Here is a 16,502-nt window from a genome sequence, read left to right on the forward strand (position 1 = left end):
ATGGTCTGCAGCAATGCTTAGGTAGGTGGTACATGTCATAGTAACATCCACATGGATGACATGACCCAAGGTTTCCCAGCAGAACATTGCCCAAAGCATGACACAGCCTCCGTCGGCTTGCCTTCTTCCCATAGTGAATCCTGGTGCCATGTGTTTCCTAGGTAAGCAACGTACACTTCCATCCACGGGATGTAAAAGAAAAAGTGATTTATCAGACCAGACCACCATCTTCCATTGCTCCATGGTCTAGCTGCCTAATATATCTCACCCACTAACAGGTGCCATGATGAAGTGCCAAGTGCTCATAATGTTATGCCTGATCAGTGTACATTTCTTACCATTTGTGAATAAATTATTTATAGACATTTATATTTATATATAGATTCTTTACAGTTTCTATTGTTTGTTTGCTTAAAATGGCCTAATGTATTAACTTTGATTCTGTCTAAATGTCATATATTACAAAGTAAATGGATTATCCATGAGTTAAAACAAAGACTAATATAGAAAGCCTAAAATAATCATTCAAGGAAAGAAAGAAAGAAAAAAGAAAGAAAGAAAGAAAGAAATGAATGAATGAATGAATGAATGAATGACAATATTATTATTACAATAATAATATCAGGAAAATCAAGAGTGAAACCCGTAGCAAGTCTGAAACCCCAAGTGGCATGCATAATGAAATATTTTGAATCTGGATCCACCTTCTGTGTATGTGCTTGAGATGTTGTCAACACACTTTTCACACAGGTTCATTTTGTGTGTGTGTGTGTGTGTGTGTGTTTGCTTTGCATTGCTAGATCTTTTGCTAGATGATTATATAACATACTGGTGCTACGGGGCTACTGGTGCCCAGCTGTCTGCACTGTGTGAGCATCTTGTGGTTAAATCAAGGTCAGGCACAAACAAATAGATGGTACAGCAGCAACTTCAGTGTATGAAGTGCCAGTGAAAGTGTGATAAGTGAAGAAGATCTCCCTTTACAATGCTGTCTATCTATCTGCTCTGGAAGAAAGGTTTAAATATAGGAATTTAACTAAGGATAGAAAAGATGTTGGAGTCTGTTATAAAAGCAAGTGGTTGGTTCAGTTATTTGTTCTGACATTTAATCCTAAGAGTGTGCAAACTTTAACAAATAGTTCTTTACTAATTTAGTACAAAGTACAGATGTAGTACTAAATGTATTTTCTGTTGAGAGATTCTCAGAGAACGTTCTTGTTTTGTCTCCTGTTTATTCTTCTACTTTTCTCCAGCTCCACTCGGACCACAAGCCATGATCAATGTTACTGTCTGTTTCTAACCGGTTCACACCAGCACTATGTTTATGTACCAGGGATGAGAGCAGTCGGAACGAAATAGTTTAAATATCATCCCTGAGGTGGTCATGGTGGTGCGGCGTGCAGCGTTTCTGCCTCATAGCTTCATGGGGAGTGGCTGCTCTGAAATGCCTCCAGGTGTGAAAGAACATGTGAAAGAAGAAGCTCTTGATTCACCTCAACCATCCTTAGATTATAAATGCTTAATGAAGATAACAAATTGAATGAATGAATGAATGAAGGAAGGAAGGAAGGAAGGAAGGAAGGAATTAATGAATGAAGGATCCCTGAGTCAGCACTATATAGCAGCTCTCATTAGCTTCAGGCTACTTTTTACTTTTTCTGATACATTTTTATCAGACTCTGTATCAAATAATGCAGACTTACTTACCGACAAATTCCTTTTATATACATCTTTTATAAATGTATAAAAATTAATTTCGTATAGATTATGTTCATAACCTCAGTGTTACTCTGGGTTTTATTTTAGAGCCCAGACAACTCTGTTTAGGAAATCTGGGTCAAAGTTCCCGAGAAAGAGTTCAGCGAGTACAGCTGATGAGTAAGTGTTAGCGTGTACGTTTATCGTGTTATCTTGACAATTAATTTGTTGTTCCCTTCTCAAAGTATGTCCCCTGTTGGCATTTTAAACATGCCAGGTTATTTGCACGAAGGCTTCCAGATCAGCTTATACTACTATACGGTGTACGTGATTAATCTGTATTCTGTGACAGGAAAAAGTCAGTCAACACTAAAGATGTAAAAACAGCATGGAATTTGAAGTATTTCAGCCAGTTAACACAAATAAACTTCATGTTCACAAAGTAAACATACTTTTCCGGTGTCCATCTTGTGTATTTGGTTCGGACGTATAATGGGACTACAACATCAGCAGCAGATTATGTTTAATGTAAAACAATCAAAACAGGTATTCAAAAGTATGAACTGAAAATGCATCAATAAATGCTAAAAATTCAGTTTAGAAATCGAATTGAAATGTCTTATCAACATATAGAATTTGATAGATAACTCCCACTCTAATAAAACACAGTTAAAAACTGTCATGTTAATGATCATATACATGTGAATGTAATGGGGTTAATGAGATCATTTTCCAGATAGCAAACAGCCAAAAAGCTTTGCATATTTGCATACTTCTATCTTTTCGTGTGTATCCATCCAGTAGAACTGTTGACACTAGCTCCGCCCCACAGCTCTGTATTTAGGATAAAACTAAGAAGGTGAGACGGATGCTCTGATTGTCTTTTCGTGTGACAACATGGCTTCCAGACCTTCTCTGACTGAAGATGATTTCTCCTGTCCTGTCTGCTGTGACATCTTCAGAGAGCCTTTACTCCTGGCCTGCTCCCACAGCATCTGTAAGAGCTGCCTGAACACCTTCTGGCACCAGCGAAGAGTTCTAGAGTGTCCTATCTGCAGGACGGTGTCCTCCACCCCTGTGCCTCCGGTGAACATCGTGCTGCACAACATGTGTGAGGCGGTACTGAAGGAGCGCAACCGGCGGATGTCAGTGGAGATGGAGGGACTCTGCAGTATACACCGTGAAGCTCTGACTCTCTTCTGTGTAAAGGATCAGCGACCTATTTGCACCAAGTGCAAGAACTCCAGATTACACAGCAGGCACACTGTCAGCTCCATACAGGAAGCATCACAAGACCTCAAGGTATAGAATTAGTTTCTCAGGATTAAAATGGTAAATATAATACACGTTACAAATACGTTGTTGGTTTAAGAGAACACCTGTTACTTTTTCCGCAAGGAGTAGTGCTGTGTTTCGCTGAGAAATGTTTTCTTTTAAGGAAACACATAAACTGTAGTTGACAGGTCAACTGTTCTGCTGAACAGGTCCTTCCAGACTATTAGCTTCTCTGTCAGTCGTATTCGACAGCATAATATTAATGAGAATATTACACAACACAGCATGTATACAGAGTAATTCACTTGAGTGTTACTGCATTTGAGTAATTGTACTGTGACTTAATTACATGTCCCAATATAGACCACTATAATTATATAGACCTTGAAAGTATTTACAAAACTCTCATATTCTCTAATCTAATAACCACAAAGCTGCCCCGCTCATATATACATGCATTTCCTATATACACAGGCAGCGTGTTACAGACATACAGATACAACTTTCAGTCACACACTTGTAGTTTTGGGTTGCTCATCACAACACCTCATGCAAAAAGTAACATTTCCTTGTTTTCCCCCATGCAGCAATTACTCCAGACGAAACTGAAGCCCTTACACAAGAAGATTAGCATCTATGAGGACTTTAAACAATCCTGTCTGAATACTGGAGAGCACATTAAGGTGAGGACTAAAATAACATCAAGTACATATTAGTTATTTTAATCAAAGATTTTTATACCCACTAGGACAGCATGGAGAGTGGCAGACAAATGAATCTGGGCTACAGTTTGTCACAATGTGCCCCTATATGATAACCATACATGATAAACTAAGTATGTGTGCTGTATGTCTCTCTAGAAGCAGAGCCAAACCACAGAGGAATTGATCAGGAGGGAATTTGAAAAGCTTCACCAGTTTCTCTGGGATGAAGAGGAGGCCAGGATAGCTGCACTGAAAGAGGAAGAGGAGCAGAAAAGTCAGATGGTGAAGAAAAATATTGACAAGATCACAATTCAAATGTCGTGCATCCTGGACACCATTGAGGCCATCGAGAAACAGACACAAGGAGAAGATCTGCCATTTCTCCTGGTAAACCCACATTTGTTTCAGCTACTACTCTTGAAATGATCATTTGGTTCAATTGTTTTTTTGGACTAATTGACAATTTATATTTCTTGATTTGTAGAACTACAATGCGTTACTTGAAAGGTAAGTAAAACAGAGTATTTGTTCTGGTCTCCTTTTTTATTGTCACACCAAATTTAACTGCACTCCATGTCTGTCTAAACGTCTGCATTTTCTTCTAGAACTCAAGCTAAACTAGAAAATCCAGAGAAATTATCCGGAGTTCTGATCAATGTGGCAAAGCACCTGAGCAACCTGAGCTTCCAAGTGTCCGAGGAGATGCACAGTTTTGTACAATACAGTGAGTACTAACCATGATGCACTAAAATGTGAAACTATTAATGTTTTTGTAATTCACTACTTATGATAAGTGTTATCATAATCGCAGGCTCATAAAAATGATCAATCCCACTATCTCTGTTTTCTTTCTCAATTCAGCCCCTGTCGCGCTTGACCCCAACACTGCCCACGCTGGCCTGATAGTCTCTGATGATCTGAACACGGTGGCGTATAAAGGCGAGCCTCAGCAGCTTCCTGATAACTCAGAGAGGTTTGAGGGTTATGTGAGCGTCATAGGCTCTGAGGGCTTTAATTCAGGCACACACTCCTGGGATGTCGAGGTTGGAGACAACACAGCCTGGGCCATAGGAGTCATCTCCGAGTCTGTGTGTAAGCACAGAGAAAACCTCTCACGGTTTGGGATATGGTATATAGGTTTCTGTAATGGCAAATATGGTAAAGGATATACACCAGAGCTGCTGACCCCACTTCGGGTTAGCAAAGCAATCCAGACGATCAGGGTACAGGTGGACCTTGACAAAGGCAAGGTGATCTTCACTGACTCTGCCCACAACATCTGTCTGCACATCTTCAAACAGTCTTTCAGGGAAAGAGTTTTCCCTTACTTTTACAGCCACTGCAAACGCCATCCTCTCCGAATATTACCAGTAAAGTCCTCAATGCCCATTCAGATACAGAGTTAACCTCAGACAGCACTAAACTCAGGCTGTCTTACACACACACACACACACACATACACACACACACACACACACATACACACTATCTCTCTCTCTCTCTCTCTCTCTCTCAAATACTCATTCACACCTAAGGGGAATTTATTAGGAGGAGGCATGCAGGTAGGTGTATTAGCTATACTAAACTGCCCCTAGGTGTGTATGTGAGTGTGGATGGTGCCCTGTGATGGACTGGCAGCTGCCCCAGGGTAAATTCTCCTGCCTAGGACATAGTGAATAAAATATAAAGGTGCCTTGCCTTTATAAAAGCACTCACCACAATTGCTGTGAAACCCCTAAATCACTTATTTTGTAACATATCACGACTACACACTCAAATCAAGTCCAGAAGCTTTCTATTTAATTGTATTTTATTGTGTATTTATTCTAGATTTTTAGTTTGCTAATGAAGAATTCCCATATCATTAGCAACTGTTTTTATTTCTGTAGCTGAGCATATGGTCCTACTTCTTTTTGCAAATTACCCAACTTAATTACAGCTTCCAAACCATTTTTATTTATAATCATTAGACATTAATATAACCTTTATTGCACAAGTCACAGTCCAAGTGATATGAATCACACCCCTGATTTAAACTGACCAAGCAGGAGAGTATTGAGTGCTTCTATAAGATGGGATGTTCATGTTGCTCTGAATTAATTGCACATATAAATAAAGAATATTACTGTGTTGTATTATGTCTAAGCCTGAATCTTATGATACTGTTTTAATTTTGATGAACGGTCTGTTCAGTTATCAAATCAGAAACTAATCAATTAGGTTTCAGTTAAGTTTCTGTAATCTTTACCTTATTTTGCCTTGATTGTGCCCTCATTGATTGTAACTTGGAAATTGCTTGATTACATCTTCTTGAATAAAGTACTAAAGCTGATATTTGGTCATTGTCTCTGTGTTTCATTGTTGGTCCATCATCTGTCAAATATGGTGGAGGCAGTATTATGGCTTGGGCATGAAAGGCTGTCACTGGGGTCACTGATAATATGACCGCTGATAGCAGGATGAATTCAGAAGTGTATAGAGCTGTATTTTCTGATCAGAATCAGTCAAATCCTGCAAAACCAATTGCCTGGTGCTTTGCAGTACAGATAGATAACGATCCAAAACATACCGCAAGAACAAACCGAGAGTTTCTTAACACAAAGAAATCAAACGTTCCTAAATTGATGAACCTTGCTTTGTGCACTGGTGTGCAGTCATGTTGGAACAGGAAGGGGTCATCCCCAAACTGTTCCCACAAAGTTGGGAGCATGAAATTGTCCAAAAAGTCTTGGTTCGTTGAAGCATTAAGAGTTCCTTTCACTGGAACTAAGGGGCCGAGCCCAACCCCTGAAAAACAACACCTGAATTCAATGATTTGGAGGGGTGTCCCAAAACTTTTGCCAGTAATGTGTATCTTCAAAGCTTGTTTTTATTAAATCCATCATGGTGATGTACAGAGACAAAACTGTGTCGCTGTCCAAATATTTATGGATCTGCTTATGTCTGCTCTTTAATTTTACCACTCTTATATGAAATATTTGTTAATTCACACACTCGAGCAGATGTTACAACCTTAACATTAGCTGGCATATTAGATGCAGGCAAAAATAAATACATATTTTCAAATACAAAACCTTGAACTGATCCTTATCAGATTCTACTTGCCCAAATCAGATAATGCAAAATTGTTTACAGAAACAAATCCTTGTGCAAATATGTTTATAAACCTCAATATTACCGATTGCCACGTAGTATGCGAGCATAGTAGCTCTTAAGTCAGTACAACATCTGGGTCAAAGTTCAGGCAACATCTGAGCAAAAGTTCAGGGTGTACAAATGATTTTTATTTTTTTTGCTAGGCCCATTTATCAAGCTATCTTGACAATTAATCTCGCTGTTCCGTTCTCAAAATATGTCCCCTGTCAACATTTCAGACATGCCATATCATTTGCACGTAGGCTTCCAGCTCTTCTGACACAGAAACGGTGCTCTATACGATCTTAGATGTGATAAATTATAATCTACGACATGAAAGAAACAAAACTGGGTTAAAAATGGAAAGGAATTTGAAGTACTCTAGCATGTTTCAGCTAACAAATCTCACGGTCATGCTGGAAATAGACATTTCTGGAGTCGAGCGTTCACATTCTGTAACAGGAGATTTATCATGAGACATGATTTGATGAACTGAACATAAACATAAACATGCTATTTATTCGATTTATATTAATTAAATGAATTATGCTTTGGTTAGAAGTTTATGAATTCAAACAGCAAGTCTGATTTAAATGTTAAACATTTCTGCTTTTTGCAGGCTTGCCATTTTAATCACTTCCTAAATGTTTCTTTAAGCACAGTTAGTAATTAAACTAAACTTGGCAAAAAGACAAAGACAAAACAGACAGCTCTCTCTCTTTCTCTCTCTCTCTCTCTCTCTCCCCCTCTCTCTCTCTCCCTCTGTGTGTTTGTGTATCCAGCATGATTATTGACACTAGCTCCACCCCACAGCTCTGTGTTTAGGTTAAATCTTCGAAGGCTGCTTGGAGAGACAGATGCTCTTCGTGCATGCTGACAGCATGGACTCCAGACCTTCTCTGACTGAAGATGATTTCTCCTGTCCTGTCTGCTGTGACATCTTCAGAGAGCCTTTACTCCTGGCCTGCTCCCACAGCATCTGTAAGAGCTGCCTGAACACCTTCTGGCACCAGCGAAGAGTTCTAGAGTGTCCTATCTGCAGGACGGTGTCCTCCACCCCTGTGCCTCCGGTGAACATCGTGCTGCACAACATGTGTGAGGCGGTACTGAAGGAGCGCAACCGGCGGATGTCAGTGGAGATGGAGGGACTCTGCAGTATACACCGTGAAGCTCTGACTCTCTTCTGTGTAAAGGATCAGCGACCTATTTGCACCAAGTGCAAGAACTCCAGATTACACAGCAGGCACACTGTCAGCTCCATACAGGAAGCATCACAAGACCTCAAGGTATAGAATTAGTTTAAATACAATATCTTTTTTTATCTTTAAGCAGAATGCTCGTTATTTGCTAATGACTTAGAACAAATACATGAACTTCAGTCATGTTTAAAATATTGTTTGCCGTTCCTGCAATCCCATGGAGTGCAAAGTCCTGTCAAACGGGTCCTCCTAGACTTTTGAGCTTTCTGTCCTGCTAATGGAAACACAAAAAGCTGTTTTCGGCGCCATAATTTTCATGAAAGTGTTGCAAAAGAGGTTCAGATATTTGAGACATAGTAGAAGTATTGGGTTACTGATCTAATTACACTGTATTTAGTTTTGCAATATTTTCTTGTCCTCCTCCCATGCAGCAGGCACTCGAGATGAAACTGAAGCCCTTACTTGAGAAAATTAAAATCTATGAGGACTTCAAACAATCCTGTATTAATACTGAAGAGCACATTAAGGTGAGGACCAAGAGTGTTTTGTACTTCGAGTGTACATTCTGTTATAGTTCACTAAAGATATTTACATGTGCTCGGTATATATATCTAGAAGCAAAGCAAACACACAGAGGAATTGATCAGGAGGGAATTCAAGAAGTTTCACCAGTTTCTCTGGGATGAAGAGGAGGCCAGGATCGCTACACTGAAAGAGGAAGAGGAGCAGAGAAGTCAGATGGTGAAGAAAAAGATTGACAAGATCACAATTCAAATGTCTTGTATCTTGGACACCATCAAGGCCATTAGGAAACAGACACAAGGAGAAGATCTGCCATTTCTCCTGGTACAATAACATTTGTTTCAGATACTACTCTTGAAATGATCATTTGGTTAATTTTTTTTTGGACTAATTGACAATTTATATTTCTTGATTTGTAGAACTACAATGCGTTACTTGAAAGGTGAGTAAAAAAAATTTTTGGTCTCCTTTTTTATTCTCACACCAAACTAACAGCACTCCATGTCTGTCTAAACGTCTGCATTTTCTTCTAGAACTCAAGTTAAACTAGAAAATCCAGAGAAATTATCTGGAGTTCTGATCAATGTGGCAAAGCATCTGAGCAACCTGAGCTTCCAAGTGTCCGAGAAGATGCACGGTTTTGTAAAATACAGTGAGTACTAATGGTATTGTACTTAAAAAATGTAATATTTAAAAATACTTTTTCATAATTCAGCCCTTATTCTGAAGTAGCTCAAGCAAACCTGTGTGAAAAGTATACATTTTATAGCTAACAACTCTTCATTCTCTTTTCCGCCCTCTCTCTTTCTAGCCCCTGTGGTGTTTGACCCCAACACTGCCCACGCTGGCCTGATAGTCTCTGATGATCTGAGCACAGTGACATATAAAGGCGAGGTTCAGCAGCTTCCTGATAACTCAGAGAGGTTTGAGGGTTATGTGAGCGTCATAGGCTCTGAGGGCTTTAATTCAGGCACACACTCCTGGGATGTCGAGGTTGGAGACAACACAGCCTGGGCTGTAGGAGTCATCTCTGAGTCTGTGTGTAAGCACAGAGAAAACCTCTCGCGGTTTGGTTTGTGGTATGTGGGCTTCTGCAATGACAAATATGGTAAAGGATATGCACCTGAGATCCTGACGTTGTTGCGGGTTAGTGAGAAGATCGAGAGGATCAGGGTTGAGGTGGATTTTAACAAAGGCAAGGTGATCTTCACTGACTCGGCCCGGAACATCTGTCTACACATCTTCAAACAAACTTTTAGGGAAAGCGTTTTCCCTTACTTTTACAGTCACTGCAAACTCCATCCTCTGAGAATATTACCAGTAAAGTCCTCTGTGACCATTCAGATGGACAGTTGAGATAAAACAAGACACAATGGCTTAACACTCAGTTAGAGCAGTGGCTCAGTGGTTAATGCGTGCTTCTGACCCAGAACGTTATGAGCTCAAGTCCCTGAATTGGCAGCTTCCCACTGATTGGTCCTTGATCAAAGCCTGTAATTCCTGCCAGATACCTGCATCATACCTGTCTTTGTTTTCTAACAGCATGACATTTCACTGTACTGTATAAACTTGTGTACGTGACAATCAGGGAACTAAAAAAATGAAATGATCATAGAATAGAAGTGTCAGGGACAATTGTGGAGCTATTAATGTAAATAATGTGCCAGTGAAAGGTATTCAGAAATAAAGCAATGAGAGGATGTGTGTAAGATTGATTTTTTATCACAAGCACAGGTTTACTCTGCTTCACACTACATCTGACTACACTGTACTGTTTTACACTACCACTAAATATTAGAGTACTTTTCTTGTGACAAATTGAAGTCAAAGTTAACCTCGCAGCTGTAGCTATGCAGTAGATGATCCAGCATCTTCACAGTGACATAAACAAATTTTGGTGAGTGACAATTTGTTATTACACAGATTGTATTTGCATATCCCCTACTCACACAATTAGCCTCTTTACATTTACAGATAATTCTTAAGTACACATGGTCCTGCAACACCTGCTAAGGGACATTCCTTCAGAAAGGAAGATTCTGTCTCAGAACTGCAGGCTCAAAACAAAATGCAGGTCAGATGATGACCATTAAAAAACATAATGTCTGTGACAAATTATTGATTGCAAAATACATGTGCTCTGAGATACACATATGAGTCGGTCCGCCAGGACTACTCCTTTACAGTGCCTATGACACACCCTACTTGTGATTCCCAGCACAATTTTTTTAGGAAATTGTCTTGTGTCAGTCATTCCACAGCAAAACAGAAGATAAAGGAAACATTAGAGCTCCTGTCAGACAAGTGTGACTTCCTCTGCATGGTACGTCTGTTTTTGTAAGTGTGCTCAGCATAACATTAAAGTAAACACTGTCTGAGTTTGTTTTGTCAGTCAGGGTCAGAGTTAGGATCGCAGTGACCATGCACACATTCACACAGTCAAAACTGGGGTCATTGTAAGTACCTAATAGCTCAAGTGGTTGAGGCTCTGAGATGTTGATTAGAAGATTGGGGTTCAGACCGTAGTGCTGCAAAGCGTAGCCCTCAACTCCCCTGCTCGATGGGTCCTGTATCATGGCTGACTCTGTGCTCTGACCCCAACTTCCAAAGCAAGAATTTCACTGTGCTGTGACAATAATAAAGGCTTCTTCTTCTTCTACTAAATTAACAATGTGCCTCTCTTTGTAGCACATGTTTAACAAGCTGAAGATTCTCCACAAGAGGGAGCTAGTAACATCCACTAACCTTTGTGTGACCACAGGCAAAGGACTGCGATGCGGGGACAACATTTCACAACAATGAGACCGAATCCTTATTTACCCTAAACAAGGGTTTAACATTTAGTTGTGTCTACCAGTGTTCTGCGTAGTAGAAGTATCAAACAAAGAAGAATAAAGCAAATCAGTATAATCTTGAACAACTGTTTTACTATTGTTTCTTGGACCTAATGCAGAGTACCTCATTTTCCTATTCTGAGATTTTGCAGTAATGTCAGGAATTCTGTTGCCCAGTGCACCATAAGATTTATTCATTCATGTTCACCGTGTTGGGGAATAAGCTTTCTATATACCTCCAACTTTATTATTTGTTTGTCATTCAGTGTAATTGAACATTCAGAAGGATTAGTATGATTAATATCAGGTTTCAGATTCATTAGTAGCCAGGAAATCTTGGAGTTGATACTCCTTTCATCCTCTTTTCATTCATTAAATATATTATATCATTAGGAAATTGTATGATTTATGCAACACCATTGCTACTCCACTACTTAACCCATAAATCTGTTTGTAACTGTAAGACATTACAAGCCATTAAAATGATGATATGCAGCAATGTAACTGATCAGAACTGTTGGTGCTAGATACATTTCTACTCATATTGAACAAGTTGATCATACTGCTGGTTTTGTATAGAAAATGATTTTAGCTGCATTCTAGATCCCCTCTCAAAACACCTAAGCTGACCACAGTGTGAATTTTCTGGCTTGCTGATTAACTTAGTGTATACGATCAAACATGGCTTATATGAAGTGTTTTTGCTAGCGAGTCTCTGCTGTTCAATAGTCTTTATTAAATGACAAGAATGAGATGATGGTTAATCACTGATGTCCACAATCAGCGGGGCAATGTACTCAGAGTGACGGACACCAAAGCTGAAGCTGGGAGCTTTGTGTCTTGTGGAGGTCACCTGCAACAATATATAGAGAGTATATCCATCAGTTTAAGGATCTTTTATGATTGTCTAATGTGTGTGTGTGTGTGTGTGTGTGTGATGTTTTTATGACTTGGTGGTGACCAAGTCAAGTATTTTAATACCAAATTACTTCACAAGTATAGGAAGAGCTGGCAGTTCTTACTTCGTGGTAGCATTTCTCAGGCCCCCACAAAAAAAAAACTACTTCCTTTAACTGCTTTTTTCTTGATGTGAAACAAAAAACGTCCTCTAAAGTTAGGGTTAGGGTTAAATTTAGGCACAGAATTCATTTGAAAAGATAAATCTATAATCTACCTGCTCTGGATAATGAGCTCCAGGTCCTGGCTTCTGGACTGTATCACCAGGCACGATGTTGCGTCCAATAAGGCTGTACTGCGGAGATTTTGATCTGTACACGTTTGGCTCAACAACTCTGTATGTTCCAGGACCTGGAGTCTTTGAAGCGAGGAATCAAAATTTATTCTCCGAAAAAAAAAAATCTCTAAAAACAAATACATAATATGTGATCCTTACCTTCTTCAAGTCTTCGTGGAAGCTGCCTATCGTGCTGCGGCCAATGAGGGAGATGCTTGGGGCAGATCTTTTACTCACTGAGATTGGCCCTAGCACTGGGGGGAGCATGTATGCAGCAGGTCCTGGGTGGAGGAAAAACAGAAATCAGTGCATGCTACAGGATAAAATTATGCACCTGCTGTCTGCGGTGTGATTTAGAGGTGTAGTGTGTACCTGGTGTTTGGTCCTTGCGGAACAATTTGGTCCTAGCAGACAGTGTGTATGAGGGGGCAGAATAAAAGGTTTTCACTGCTGCTTTTTCTGGACGATAAGACCCTGCATACGTGGAGAGAGTGAAAGAGAGAGTGTGTGTATGAGAGAGAGAGAGAGAGAGAGAGAGAGTTTTCTATAAACTACACTATATTGTATGGAAGTGTGTTTATGTGTGTGTGAGAGTGTGTTTCAACCTGGTCCTGGGGTCTGGAAGAGCTGAGGGTCTTTAGGTCGACTATATAGCGAATATGCAGGGTTGCCATCACGTCCGATTCGAGTCATATTGGAGGGTATGAGATAGGCTGGTCCGGGCGTGCAACTTTCTCTGTATTGCCTATGCGGTATTCCAAAGCTGTAAGCAGGAGCTTTCCATTTTCGTGGGTCATGCTCATTTTGACCTGAACAGCAAAAAACACATGCAGGAATATCTTTGCAATATACTCAGAAAAAATGATATTTAAATTGTACAGTTCCTTGTTACACCTGCTGTATACACCGATCAGCCATAACGTTATGAGCACTGACAGCAAACAAGTGAACATTTTGTCCTCAAAGTTGATGTTAGAAGCAGGAAAAATGGACAAGTGTAAGGATTTGAGTGAGTTTGACAAAGGGACAAATTGTGATGGCCAGACCACTGGATCAGAGCATCTCCAAAACTGCAGCTCTTGTGGGGTGTTCCCGGTCTGCAGTGGTCAGTATCTATCAAAAGTATCCTTTAAGTCCTGTAAGCCCATGGATTCCCACCTTGCAATGTACAGGACAAGGATCTGCTGCTAAAATCTTAGTGCCAGACACCACAGCACACCTTCAGGGATCTAGTGGACTCCATGCCTCAATGGGTCAAAAGGGGGACCAACACAATATGAGGCCTGATTAGTGTATTTTGTATGTAATTATATACATATATTATGCTGAGAATTCACTCTTGTGAATTCTGGTAAGTTTCACAGCAAGTGTTTTACAATGTACAATGTTTTCAATTACAGTCCAGTGACGTACCTTATATCTTTTTTTTTTTAAAGGTACACTATATTCAAATGTCAAAAGTGAAAGATGATAGAGTGATAATCTTATTGTTGCACTGTTTACTGAAAAAAAGGGCATCATAAAAGTGTTTTGAGAACAAAGCACCGATAGTCACATTTATATTTTTGCACAAAAAAAAATGAATTGTTTGTTTAAATTATACCAAGCTTTTAACTATTTTATTTGACTCACTCTCATACATGTTAAAAGCACAAAAGCTGCAGTTTTGTAGAGTTATGTATTCTTCTTTCTGAGAGTGTCGAAGCAACCAGAGTCTCCTGGAGCCCTCATTTTGATTTTGATTGCTGTGTCATTTACCTGTAGCCGATGGGAGGGCATATTTAGGACCGGGGCTGCTGTAGAGTGCAGCAATCGGACCTTTTGGCCTGTGGGGCCTCCAGGAACCAACCCACACATCAGGACTGCCCATGCCTGCTCTGCAGAAAGACCAACATATCATTTAACCATTCCGAAATAATTCACCTCCACTATTAACACTTCTGATAGATAGATAGATAGATAGATAGATAGATAGATAGATAGATAGATAGATAGATAGATAGATACTTTATTCATCCCAAAAGGAAATTTACAGCTTCCAGCAGTATCCACAAGCAAAGGTAATAGATAAAATAAGATGGAATATAACAAAAAATACTAAAATACCCGAATTTAAGGGTACAAAAATATAACAAAAAATATACCAAATATCAAAGTATTACACAATTTAACAAAATATAGCAAAATAAAAAAAACTAAATACAGACAAACATGCACCTATCCTTTGCTCAGGACAGTGAAAGGTGAATTTCTGTCATTCAGCAACAGCAAAGAGCTTATGAATGCGACGTTGCCATAGCAACAAGGAATGTGAAGGCACGAGGACGCGAATTAACAGAATTCTCAACGTAATTAACGCGTACGTGAACACGTAATAACGTAATTAATTGAATATAATTTCAATTTAAACATTTCTAAAAACACAAACAACAAGTAGTTATATTAAATTTACTCTAGTTTCAGATTTTACCATCACTGAAATTGTTTGTTAACGACTCCATTAAACCAAAAAAGCTATCGGTGACACGGTTAAAATCAGATAAGTCTGTGTACAGAAACAAAAACTTACGGTGTACTGTTCTTTTCAAAAGAGGAAAAGAAGAAGAAGAAGAATAAAAAAGGACACAGCCAAGCAGAGAAACGTAGTCGAAGGTTAAAAAATGTGAGAAAGGAATCGTGAGGTTGTAAATATCACACCTGTATCTCGCGCGGACGACGCTGGAACGCACGTGCAGCGCAGATCACACATAAACAGTTGTGATCCTTCATCTGTGTACTTCACTGTGTCCATGACGACGCGTCTCCCTAGAGACATATTTTGAAGGACATTTCCCCCTATCAGCACGGTCAATCACTGTATGCTTATTTAGCTACACCGATCAGGCATAACATTATGACCATCTGTGTAATATTGTGTTGGTCTCCCTTTTGCTGCTAAAACAGCCCTGGCCCGTCATGCACTGTGTATTCTGACACCTTTCGATCAGAACCAGCATTAACTTCTTCAGCAGTTTGATCAACAGTAGCTCGTCTGTTGGATCGGATCACACGGGCCAGCCTTCACTTTCCACGTGCATCAATGAGCCTTGGTCCCCCATGACCCTGTCACCGGTTCACCACTGTTCGTTCCTTGGACCACTTTTGATAGATACTGACCACTGCAGACCGGGAACACCCCACAAGAGCTGCAGTTTTGGAGATGCTCTGATCCAGTGGTCTAGCCATGACAATTTGGCCCTTGTCAAACTGGCTCAAATCCTTACACTTGTCCATTTTTCCTGCTACTTTGAACACAAAATGTTCACTTGCTGTCTGATGTATCCCACCCACTAACAGGTGCCATGATGAGGAGATAATCGAATAGTCTTATTCACTTCACCTCTCAGTGGTCATAATGTCATGGCTGATCGGTGTATACTGAAACACTTTGGTCAACTCTTGTTTTAAACATGATTTAAAATCTAACCTCTTTACCTACTTACCTGCACACCTTGTAGTAGACATTTAAGCTTGAATTCTGGGTCATTTTCTATACCTCTCTATAGATTATAATGAATTAGAATAAAGCTAACATTAATGAGTCATCTAATATAATCAACAATCGCCTGTCAAATGTAAGCATTATAAGAAGCCAGTATATATTTTTTGGTTATTTGTTTTTGGGCCATGAATGAGCTTATTTGACATCCAAATATTACCTTTTCACAACAGACATTGTCACAAAGCATCTTTACAGAAATCCAGATGTAGATTTAGATCGCTAAAGAACAAACCAAAGGTGAGAGTACCTAGAAAAATCTCGTGGAAATTGTTGTGACCTTTAGATACCTCACTATCAATACACAGGGCATTGTCATAGGCATGTTAGTTCCAGTGAAGGAAAACTGTAATGCACTAGCAT

General features: G+C 39.6%; 3 protein-coding genes across 5 annotated transcripts; 2 read left to right on the top strand and 1 right to left on the bottom strand.

Moving 5' to 3' along the window:
* Positions 1–2,520: 2,520 nt before the first annotated feature.
* On the top strand, positions 2,521–5,981 carry LOC131352155 (E3 ubiquitin-protein ligase TRIM39-like). Its single transcript, XM_058388086.1, has 6 exons — positions 2,521–3,000; positions 3,561–3,656; positions 3,834–4,064; positions 4,162–4,184; positions 4,283–4,401; positions 4,539–5,981. Exons 1-6 carry the CDS (start codon positions 2,596–2,598, stop codon positions 5,081–5,083), a joined length of 1,419 nt encoding a protein of 472 aa, XP_058244069.1. The 5' UTR covers positions 2,521–2,595; the 3' UTR covers positions 5,084–5,981.
* A 1,590-nt stretch (positions 5,982–7,571) lies between these two features.
* Positions 7,572–11,469, top strand: LOC131351662 (E3 ubiquitin-protein ligase TRIM35-like). Of its 2 annotated transcripts, none has more exons than XM_058387156.1 (6): positions 7,572–8,098; positions 8,446–8,538; positions 8,627–8,857; positions 8,953–8,975; positions 9,067–9,185; positions 9,345–11,469. In XM_058387156.1, the coding sequence occupies exons 1-6, from the start codon at positions 7,670–7,672 to the stop codon at positions 9,887–9,889; spliced, it is 1,440 nt and encodes a 479-aa protein (XP_058243139.1). In that variant the 5' UTR covers positions 7,572–7,669; the 3' UTR covers positions 9,890–11,469. The 2 variants fall into 2 exon arrangements, with proteins under 2 accessions (XP_058243139.1, XP_058243138.1); XM_058387155.1 differs by having other exon boundaries at positions 7,575–8,098; positions 8,443–8,538; positions 9,345–11,464.
* A 610-nt stretch (positions 11,470–12,079) lies between these two features.
* On the bottom strand, positions 12,080–15,447 carry cimap1b (ciliary microtubule associated protein 1B). Of its 2 annotated transcripts, none has more exons than XM_058387158.1 (7): positions 15,299–15,447; positions 14,360–14,478; positions 13,207–13,410; positions 12,974–13,075; positions 12,761–12,882; positions 12,542–12,682; positions 12,080–12,220 (listed from the first exon to the last, which is right to left on the bottom strand). In XM_058387158.1, exons 2-7 carry the CDS (start codon positions 14,469–14,471, stop codon positions 12,128–12,130), a joined length of 774 nt encoding a protein of 257 aa, XP_058243141.1. In that variant the 5' UTR covers positions 14,472–14,478; positions 15,299–15,447; the 3' UTR covers positions 12,080–12,127. The 2 variants fall into 2 exon arrangements, with proteins under 2 accessions (XP_058243141.1, XP_058243140.1); XM_058387157.1 differs by having other exon boundaries at positions 14,360–14,473; positions 15,299–15,432.
* Positions 15,448–16,502: the final 1,055 nt, after the last annotated feature.

The sequence above is a fragment of the Hemibagrus wyckioides genome, linkage group LG04 (assembly GCF_019097595.1).
Source record: "Hemibagrus wyckioides isolate EC202008001 linkage group LG04, SWU_Hwy_1.0, whole genome shotgun sequence".
Classification (NCBI taxonomy): Eukaryota; Metazoa; Chordata; class Actinopteri; order Siluriformes; family Bagridae; genus Hemibagrus; species Hemibagrus wyckioides.